This window comes from Ictidomys tridecemlineatus, chromosome 6, assembly GCF_052094955.1.
Source record: "Ictidomys tridecemlineatus isolate mIctTri1 chromosome 6, mIctTri1.hap1, whole genome shotgun sequence".
Lineage (NCBI taxonomy): Eukaryota > Metazoa > Chordata > Mammalia > Rodentia > Sciuridae > Ictidomys > Ictidomys tridecemlineatus.
In genome coordinates, this window is record NC_135482.1 from 73,686,444 (window position 1) to 73,697,360 (window position 10,917).

The 10,917-nt window shown below is 32.3% G+C and overlaps 1 protein-coding gene and 1 long non-coding RNA gene across 2 annotated transcripts in view; one reads left to right on the plus strand and one right to left on the minus strand.

The window, feature by feature from the left end:
- Window positions 1-4,800, minus strand: part of LOC144364869 (uncharacterized) — a 53,836-nt gene extending 49,036 nt beyond the window's left edge. The window contains exon 1 of the long non-coding RNA XR_013422971.1: window positions 4,511-4,800. This is a non-coding gene — a long non-coding RNA (uncharacterized LOC144364869). The remainder of the gene's footprint in view (window positions 1-4,510) is intronic.
- The window catches only part of Slc2a13 (solute carrier family 2 member 13), a 319,628-nt gene extending 310,140 nt beyond the window's left edge, over window positions 1-9,488 (plus strand). The window contains exon 10 of the mRNA XM_078014891.1: window positions 4,519-9,488. Coding sequence (XP_077871017.1) covers window positions 4,519-4,745 — 227 coding nt within the window. The 3' untranslated portion in view covers window positions 4,746-9,488. The remainder of the gene's footprint in view (window positions 1-4,518) is intronic.
- Window positions 9,489-10,917: the final 1,429 nt, after the last annotated feature.

Genomic DNA, 10,917 nt, shown 5'->3' on the forward strand with positions numbered 1-10,917 from the left:
CAAGAGGGAAAATATTTCAGTTCGGGATCATTTTTCTCCTTTTTGTGTGATATTTTAATCTAATGTTATTGATTTATGTAAGATATGTATTTAATGACCCTGATTCAATATGTACATATCTGTGTTAATCAACTTTTTATCCCTGTAACAAATACCTGATAAAAACAACTTGAGGAGGAAAGATTTATAGAAGTTTCAGTCCATGGTTAGCCAGCTCAATTGTTTTGGGCCTGAGATTAGGCAGAACATCATGATAGAAGGATTAGCAGAGGACAGCTGCTTACCTCATTGGTAGCTAGAAGCAGAGAAAGAAAGAAAGGGGAAGGGACCAGGGACAACAACCTTCCAGGGCACAACCCCCTGCAACCTATTTTCTCCAACCATGTTCCACCTGCCTACAGTTTCTACCATCTCCCCATAGTCCATTCAAATTGTTAATCTATCAAATGCACTAATCCACTGATGAGGTTAAAGCCCTTCTGATCCAGTCATTTCCTAAAAGCTCAACCTCTGAACATTGCTGCCTTAGGTAGGGACCAAGCTTTCAACACATGAGACTTTGGGGAACATTCCAGATCCAAACTATAACACATCCTAATGCTATATTATTCTGGGAATATACATGGCTTCTTTCTTTCTTGTTTATTATTATTATTGTTAATTCATAAGGCTTGCCTTATAAGTCATTTAATAATGTTCATTACTAAAAATCATCATTAAAATGTCACCAGTATACCATTTTATACATATCATGTATGTATGGCTAAATGGATTCCCTTGGAGAGCATTATATCACCATTCTTGAAATACTAAAATTTAATGAAACATGATCCTTGATTCAATTTGTATAAATATTTGTTTTTACCCAGTTATTTATTTTTTTAAATTTCTTGTGGATGTACAAGGCCAGGCATGGTGGTGCAAACCTGTAATACCAGCAGCTCAGGAGGCTGAGGCAAGAGAATCACAAGATCAAAGCCAACCTCCGAAACTTAAAGAGGCCCTAAGCAACTCAGCAAGACCATGTCTCTAAATAAAATATAAAAAGGGCTGAGGATGCAGTTCAGTGGTTAAGTACCCCTGGGTTTAATCCCCATTACAAAAAAAAATTAAAAAACACAATGGTGAGATAAAGGGGAATGAAGAGAAGGGAGGGGTGTGGGTAAAGGAAAGACAGTGGAATGAATCTGATATCACTTTCCTATGTACATACATAAATACATCAGATTCATTCCACTGTCTTTCCTTTACCCACACCCCTCCCTTCTCTTCATTCCCCTTTATCTACTCCACTGAACTTCTATTTTTCCCCCCAATCCCTTATTGTGTGGGTCAGTTTCCACACATCAGAGAAAACCTTTGACCTTTGGATTTGGGGGATTGGCTTATTTCACTTTGAATGATAGTGTCCAGATCTATCCATTTACCAGCAATTGTCATAGTTATTTTTCCTTATGACTGAGTAATACTCCATTATGTATATATACCACATTTTTTATCCATTCATCTGCATAAATATATTAAATATTTGTTTTAATCTGAAATTTAATATAGAACTCCAATAAGATTTATTTCATTTAGAATAATGCTGAGGAATTATCTACACTGTTTTATAGTCCTGTGATAGACGTGTTACTTTTTTTTTCCAAGGAGGAATAACTGAGAAAGTGAGTTACATTATTGATTTGACCATGACAAGAAGTAGGCCTGCTTACACTCCTCTGTAGTTTGACCAGTCTCAGCAGGGTCTAGGCAGTGTGCACACTTGCCTGCTTTGGATTCTTTATATTTTTTTCAGTCTTATATTTTAAAAGAATGTAATTTACTTTCTTTGGTTTTGGAAATCTAGATTACAAACAACAATCTGTATCATCTTTAAGAATCTTACTAATGCATTTAACTGTTTTTAACTATAGGAGTTTAGAATGACAGATTTTGTTACTTCTAATTAGACCACTGTTCCAAAATTGTGAAAGATCATGAAAAAAAATATATATATTGTGTAAAGCCAAACTGGATTTGCTTTGATATAGTTTAAAATGTTTCACCATCTGCACTTTACTTTTCATGATTACCATCCTTTTTTTTTTGTCCTTCCTCACTAAAGATTGGATTTCTGTTCCCCTCCATATTTTTGCTTATGTGCCCTCATAACACAGGACTCTGCTTCCTTTTAGGGTAGGAAGAGGAAGTCAAACTGCCACATTCTCTAAGAGCTAGCTTGTCAATGTCACCATTTTTATGAGAATATTCCCAATTAATCATTTGGTAGAATTGAATAATGTTGACTATCACATTTTTGAGCATCCAAAATTCTAATGGACATGTAACATACATTATTTCTATTCTGTACAGTTTGGCAAAGCAGGAATTATTTCCCCTTTACACAGATCAGGAAACTAAGTTCAAAAGAATTTTAAAAACTCTGCCAAGGGTTCAGGATTTATGGGTCCTGAACCATAAATGGGACTTTCAGGGTCACATTCTCCACAGAGCCATGGAGCTAGACTTCTCTCACTGTGCCTCACATCCTACATGACTTCATAATCTTTTCTGATTTGGGTATAAGCTATAAAAAAATAAATGTAAGCTTATAGTTAGTGTTTAAAAAGAACCATACTAAAATGAACTGATGATTTGTAAACAGTTGAATTTTACTAAAGAAAAACAATGTATTTTACAAGTCTAGCTCCTGAAAAAGTTAATGGCTCTGAGTACTTAACCTAACAAATGATATGTTGATTTAGTTAACCCTTTCATGTTTTTTCTAATATCTCACAATTTATCTCTGTTTCCCCTTCTGTCTTCTTACAGCCCCTCATTCTATTTAGCAGATTCTTTAAGCAGCACTCCTCCACAGTTACTCAAGAGTTGCCAAGACATATTTCTGAGGAAATTTTCAACATAGCTATTTATTAAGAAAGTAGTCTTAATATGTCTTTCCCTTACTGTGCTATTATGTTACCATATCAAAATGTTTTACTCAGTTGTTTAACTTCTATGATTATTCAGTTTAAAGCTATATTGTATAATTGTACAATTCAACACTTTTTTCTGGTCTGCTAGCTTAAAGGGCACATTAATTCTCTAGACCCTCAGATGTGTTCAGGCACTGCCCTATTCACTGGGACTCCAATGATGAGCAAACAACAGACTCTGCCCTCAAGTAGATCACATTGCTACTTACAAAAGAGCAAGTCTCTCTCTTCAGTATCTCGTAACCATTTTACCTATACCTGTTTGTGATTTGGACTATATTATTTATAGACTCATAAACTGCCAGCACTTAAATAGTAACTGTGAAACCATCTTACTTTATTTAACGAGGAAACTAAGGCACAGAGGTTAAATGACTATCTAGAAGACACTGAGACCAGTTTTACATCCAGGTCTTCCCAGTCCTAATTGTGACACCCTTTCTTCAGCTATTTGTCACATTAATCTTTAATTTTGCTTTCCCCATCCTATACACAGATAATCTGATCTGAAGGCCTAGAATTATGCAAAGACTTTATCATAGTTTGTTCCCCACCAAAGTTAAAATATAGGTTCTTAAACTTAAATGAAGAATTCAATTATAAAGGAAATGCTAACTTGGAAATATGGAGAGAATACAAAGAAGCCATGCATTCAGGTATCACATCCATCAGTCTTGCTTTACTGAAATTGAGAAAACAGGTAGTAGTTATGTCTTTATGGCTGTACTGCACTGACATGCATAATCTCACAGCAAAACAAAATTCTCTGAACTCATAGAGCTTACATTACAGTATGTCAGATGATGGAGAAAAAAATGGAATATAAAGGTCTAAGAGAAGGAACAAGGTGACCCATTAGAAGACAATTGCAATAGTGTAGTGAGGGAGAATAGCTCTTAAGCCTCAGATATCTATGAATTTACTAAGAAATTGTCATCTTTGGGTTATATTTTAAAGATAAAGCCAACAGGATTTCCTAACAGATTGGATGTTGGGTAGGAGAATAAAAGAAATGTCAAGAATGACTCCCAGATTTGTGGCACGAGAAACCAGAAGAATGGAGTTGCCTGTGTGCTCCACTGAGGCATAATTTAGCAATGTCATTATTGTGTTTGGTTCTGGAAATCAACATAAGAAAGAAATTTCCCCCATCTCAAAGTGCCTCTAGTCTTGTAGACAAGATATACATATGCACATAATTATAATACTTCTTGGTTTTTTATCATATAATACTTGTCAGCATAGTGCTATGGAAGCATATGGGAAGGAGTAATTCCCTCCAGTAACGAACACGAGGAAAGGCTTCAAAGCAGAACTTACAGCTGAGCCTGGTCTATTCTTATTATTCTTGAGTTTGGCATTAAATGTTACATTATATTCATAGAGTCAGAACAATTTTAGTAAACCAGGTTAGCAGTTTTTTGGTCCCATTTTCTACCGTGCTTATACATGATTGACTAGGGGGAGAAATGTCAAAATTGAGTACTCTTCTGACTTAAGCCTACATATATATATTCATACATATTATTTACCATTGCAGGAGCTTTCTTCCTCTATGCTGGATTTGCAGCTGTGGGACTTCTTTTCATCTATGGCTGTCTTCCTGAAACCAAAGGGAAAAAATTAGAGGAAATTGAATCACTTTTTGACAACAGGCTATGTACATGTGGCGCTTCAGATTCTGATGAAGGAAGATATATTGAATACATTCGAGTAAAGGGAAGTAACTATCATCTTTCTGACAATGATGCTTCGGATGTGGAATAGTTATCAGTTGCTGATACCTTTAGTTATTTAAACAAATGTTGGGGAGAACAGCAATTGGTGACCTCACTGCCCTGCTTTTAATCTGATTCTTTCCACAGTCTCATCCTGAATGACTTCCTATTCTAGAATACTTGATTAGGAGGTAAATGCAACCCTTATGACTTTTGTTTAACAAGCAAAAATTTTAGAAAAAAATTTACAGAGATTTTAATCTAATAATTCTTCAGCTTATATTAATTCTTTAATCTAATAATTCCTTCCTGAGATAGTGTAAAATAATATTGTACCCAGTGACTTCAGTGGCCCCCTTTCCCTTAAGACCACATATAATTATTAGTGACAATAGAGTCAATACTAATATAGCCAAATTACATAAATACACTTTTAAAGAATTCTGTGAAATGGTCCAATAGTGTTTTATGTCAAAACATAGCCTATTGACCCTAAATTTTCTTAATGAGTAGTGGCTTATCTGTGATCTGCTATTAGAAAGTAAATTTTTTTTAAAGTTTCATCAACAGATTCAAAAGTGTGTGTTAGGAGGGCACAGATGTCCTTATCTCTTTTGGATACCACATTTTGATTTTTCTCTCCAGATAATGCAAATTCTTCAGAGACTGATTCTACACAAGATCTTTTGAACATATCAAAAGCAGGTCTTTTTAGGGGTTATTTTCATACTTTTTTTTTTGCTTTAATGATATTTGCACAGATAAGCTAGCAAGTTTTGATAAGTATATTTTATTGTCAAAGAAAGAAAGAAAAGATTTTTATAGATCCCTAATTCATAAGTCACTTAAGAATGCAACTATAAATGCAAATAGTGCCAGATCTTTAACTGTATTTCAGGGTCAATTTTTGTTCATGCCAAACCCACATCTTCACTCATTGGTTCTGAATCCACTCTTTTGTGCCTTCATTGGTATTATATAAATAGCTGCTAGCAGACTACTTTTCTCTTTCTTTTAATCCAGTAACTTCTGAAATGAGAGGAAGGAAATCAGTGGCAGAAACAGTCCTGCTGTTATTGATGTTTCTTTAATTAAAATCATGGGACTTATTTTTTTAACTTTTTATTAACTCTTCCTAAGTTAATTATCACATTTAATTGTAATTGTCTTTTTCTTAACTCCATAAACTAGTTTTTATTTTGCCATCTTCTCACATTTTTTCTGATAATTTTCCAAAAAATACCAAGATATATAGATTTGGCTCTGTGTGAGTGTATGTGTGATCCTGTATGTGTGTTTGTTAATGCTTGGTTTGATTTTCCTTCTTGTCTAAAAATTGAGATTTTTTTTTATTGGAACAAATTAATGGTCCTAATATATCACATGTTGAAATGTTGACTACTGCATTTCTATAATGTCTTTTCAAAGTGTTCATTAGTTTCTGTGTTCATTCATCACTGAACTCTAAATTCTTACCCTTCCATCAATAAATATTTAATACATACAAAATTACTTGCTTACAAAATCACTTGCTGATTTCACTAAAAACATGAATGAATCTTCTGTGGCCAGTTAGGAATGCCATCAGTTTGATGCATTGTAATAGTACATTTAATAAGGTACTATATCTTAAGTGAAAAGCTGGCTTTTGATAAATTCAGTCTTCAGTTGCCATGACAATTGTCAAACTGAGAATTTAGACAAGGAAGTTCACTCTAAGTCACCAGAAGTACTTAAGCAGTTACTTTGGTGCCCTAAAAATCCTTCAACAAGAAAATTTTCTCCATTTGGTCCTTTCATATTATTAAAAAAAACATGATTTTTAGAGAAGAGTGTTTCCTTGAATTAGGTGCTTTAGCGATTGATTTCTAAGGGAATATCAATATTGATTTTTCCCCAGAAAAGCAGATAATAGGGAAATGTATTATTTTATTAACATGGGATAATAAGAAATGTCTTATCTGTGTAAAATATTATACAGGTAAAGTGAAAATAAGCTACTATGTGATACAATCAATATTATGGGGAGAAAAACAGTAAAGTTTTCTCTTTAAAATTTTATTTTTCAGATTTGTTCAATATTGCCTCAGTTCTTCTCTTATTGCATATATAGCCTTAATTATAAACTTATACTCAGCTAGGCTGATGCACAGTAACTTTATTAAAGAAGCAACTAGACTCTTGCTTTTTCTTACCATGGCCTGTTCTCCCTGAAAAGAAAATGATGTTTTCAACTTTATATCCAAAAATGAAATAATACCAGGGAAAATCAGCCACAGTTCTCCTGTCCAATTTCCTTCAACTCCTCCTTTAAAGGACTATTTATTATTTATGTAATGATAATAATATTCCATATCTTTGAAGACAGAGAGATATAGTATAAGAATTATTTATAACTTTTTAAAAAAAATAATAACTCCTTGAAAAGGAATCTTACACAGTTAGGGTATTTTAGATTTGGTGAACATTTATAATACATTAAAATTAAAATATATGAATTTTGCAGGTTTTTTTAATATTATCACCTTTTAAGTTTTCAGTGCCTTTGGCTACCACTATCAACTTGAAAGCTTCCCATTTGAAATATAATCAAATATATATTTTGTAGGACAATTTACATAATGTTATTTGACCTACCTATTAAATCACAGATTAAGCATCATGGTTTCAATTGAAATTATTTATAGTAATTTCCTCCTAATATGCTGCAAATTCAACAGAGGTATGTGATGGTTTAGGAAAATATAATGAAGAAGGTCATAATCACTGATGAGGCTAGGTAGAGAGCTGTTCTGCATTAGAATTTAAAATATTTATTTTGTCCATATATAGGCCTGAATGTGATATCAAAAAAGATATTAATATCTTTCTTCAAGGTAAACATACCTATTAATTTTGATTATTGCACCTAACTTAGTCAATGATTTAAAACATGATTGTTTTTAATATATATATTTATAGATGGAAAAAAAATTTCCATTTGTGCTTTTGTTCCCAGCCTAAGCATTAGTAAGTTCCTTAATAGAAAATTGTCTGAGAATACCTCTAAAGTCTTTTCATAACTTAATTTTACTACTGAACTAGATTTTAGTACCTATCTAAATATTACTTTGTACATTATTCACACTAAAATGAGAAATTAGTTCAAGCAAAGAATTTATAAATTTCTTACTATAACTTCAGTATCTGTTAAATAGGGCAAGATTGATCAGGAAAAACACAAGTTGGCAACTTTACCCTTTTGGTTTTCAATAAAAATTAAAATGGGGCTGGGGGAGAGAATGATATTTTAGAAAATACTATCCATATGTAATCTTAAAAATCTCACATCTTAATTATACTAATACAGTTCACTACTACAGTGGGGAGTTTGCAGGATTGTTGTGATTTGATTTTTATCAGCACAATAATTAAGTATTATTATGTTTTGTTATCAAATTTTACTATTTTCAAAGTTATAGCAAATTATATTAAATACCTGACTTTTATTCTGGTGTGGTAAATTTTCAATTATACATTCAGACCTTTTCACTTATTAGTAATAAAATAATTAAACATAACCAGGCTAAGAAAAGAGAATTTATAGTGTATGTTTTATAGCAAACTATTAAATTATGGGTAAAATTTACAGCTGACATAGATGCTACCTATAAAAAAGATTTATAATTATTCTCTGGATTAATTTTAATGTCCTTTATTCTGTCACTTTCTATAAATTTTTTAGCCTCATGTATAGTAATGTTAAGCTAAATTGATGAAGTGGTTCAGATTGTAGCAGTATATAAACTGTTGGTACATTCATTTCTTCTAGGTGAGCAATACTGCTGCTATTGTCTAGAAACAGCAATCATTTAAAAATGCCAAACAGCTAACTGCTAACAACTCTTTCTTGTATATCGTCTCTCTTTAGAGAAGGAAATTTTTGTATGCCAAGTGTTGATGTTCGAAAGTACATGAAAAGGTATTTTATCTTCATAACTTGCTTGTGAGTGTAAAACAGCATAATTCCTATAAATCTTTTGTGTGTATAAAATACAGTCTGTTGTACTTGAATAATTTGGTCTACAGAATTTCAAATACCTTCATTTAAAAGTAAGTCACATTTTTGTTTTAGACAGTTCATGTGTTTGATTTTGTCATATCAATATAAATGAGAAAAAGAAATGGACTGTGCAGCTAACTAGTACTTAAAATCACAACAGTACTTTGTGCAGTTTTAAGACATTAGCAAATTTAACATTATTCCATTTCATTTAAAGATCAAAAAAGATCAGACTTTAACTCTGGCCAAAGTAGAAATTTATGTTCTACATGTCGAAATTGTTTCCTAGCAGCTTTTGGACTATATCTCACATGATGTTATAGTATCTTTTATTTGTAATAAATGTTCAGATTTCTCTTTAGAAGCTCTAATGTACATCTAGATAAAAACAGTTTTATGCTTTTAAAAATGTATGTATTTCAAACTGTATATTTTAATTTGAGTGCATGTTACATAGTGTTACTTCATATGTCTTGGCAAATTCAATATATTTATTCTCACATGTGACATGGGATATCAATGAAAAATTATGAATATGTATTATTTCCTTAAATCATCCTAACCTATGCTGTATCAAAAGTATTGTATATTTTATGGAGATTTAGTGCTATACATGTATATGTTTTTTAAGTTATTTTATTGAAGTTCAATCTTTACATAAAATTTAAATCTTTTTTTAAAAAAAAATGTCAGTGCCACAACTGTAATGAAAATAATCCAATAAAAGTTAAAATAATTCATTACTCATAATTCCCTTGTACTTTTTTCTATACTTCTCTTCCTTGGATTTTAGTATACAGGTTACAATATTTAAAGCAGTCTACTTCTACATATTAATGCAGTTCTATCTATTTTAATATTTCTTTCAATTGAAAGAAACTGAAAAATATTTATTTAAATAAAAAATGTTTAATATTTTAGATAATTCAGTTGCCTTCAGAAATTTTTTGGGTTGTCACTTTGTGAAAATGAAAATAAAATATCTGCTGAATGGTCAGCTGAAAAGGTCCTTCTTTTGCTTTCCATTGCTATTCTGTCTTAATCATAGCTTTTATTAGCAAAGAAATACATGCTTGATATGGGCAGTCACCAGACCCATCTGCGTAGTTAGTTAGATGAGTGTTACTCTAAGCATGACTATAAAAATAACTCAAAGAGATCAATCATCTCAAGACACTTGGCGTACAGTCATTTAGGGGTTTCTATGCAGTTGCTTCTAACCAAAGAGTTTAATGTCAGCAGTAAAGAAAAATCGTATGGTCAAATTACTCTTGCAAATGCCACACATAAATTGTCCACTTACCTGAACAAGGACACCTAAATAGAACACATCTAGTTAGTGGTCAGAAAATCCTCATTTAATTGTCCAGTCCTATGGTGTACACGGTGTTATCCTTTTCTGCTTCTAAAGCTTAAATTCAGAACATTTTTGTGACTTGCTCAAGATCACACAATAGGAACTGATGTAAATTTCTCTTTGGTTGCTATTCCAGCCACTGCTGGAGTAGATTATTTGGAACATCATCATATCACACCTAGGCATACAGATTAAAAAACAGACAAAAAAGAATTCTTGCATCATAAATTAAAAGAGTATCCAGAAAAATAAACAAATACCTCAATTATACAGAACTACAGAACAAATCCTGGAGACCCTTGACTTCATGATCCTTTTAAAATGTGAGGCAATAACATAGAACATTGTTTGAGAGGTCAGATTGAATTCAAATTGTCTAGATTTCAATACCAGCTATTCCATTGCCCAGTAGCCTAAATTACTAATCTTAGTTAATTTTTGCCTCACTTTCATTTTCTACAGAATGGAGATGAAGTTAGTATTTACTACACAGTTGTAAAGGGTCTGTCAACCATGTAAAGCACGTAGAGCAGTAGCATATAGTAAGGGATACATAACAGCTGGCTCTTCTTAGTTTCATCATACATGTTCTATCTCTGATCCTGCTGCTAACAGCATGATGTTCAAACCACAGGCAATTTGCTTACCAAGTCCCTTCCTGGAAACAACTACTACAGTCTTGACATATAGCATCCCTGCTAACCAGAATTCTTTGAGCTGATCTAGCCTAATTGTCCCCCTTCTTTTTTCCACTTTTTTTCCACAAGCATGCTCAAAGGCACAGCTAATGAAAACCACAGGATTCCCAAATTCTTTCTAAGA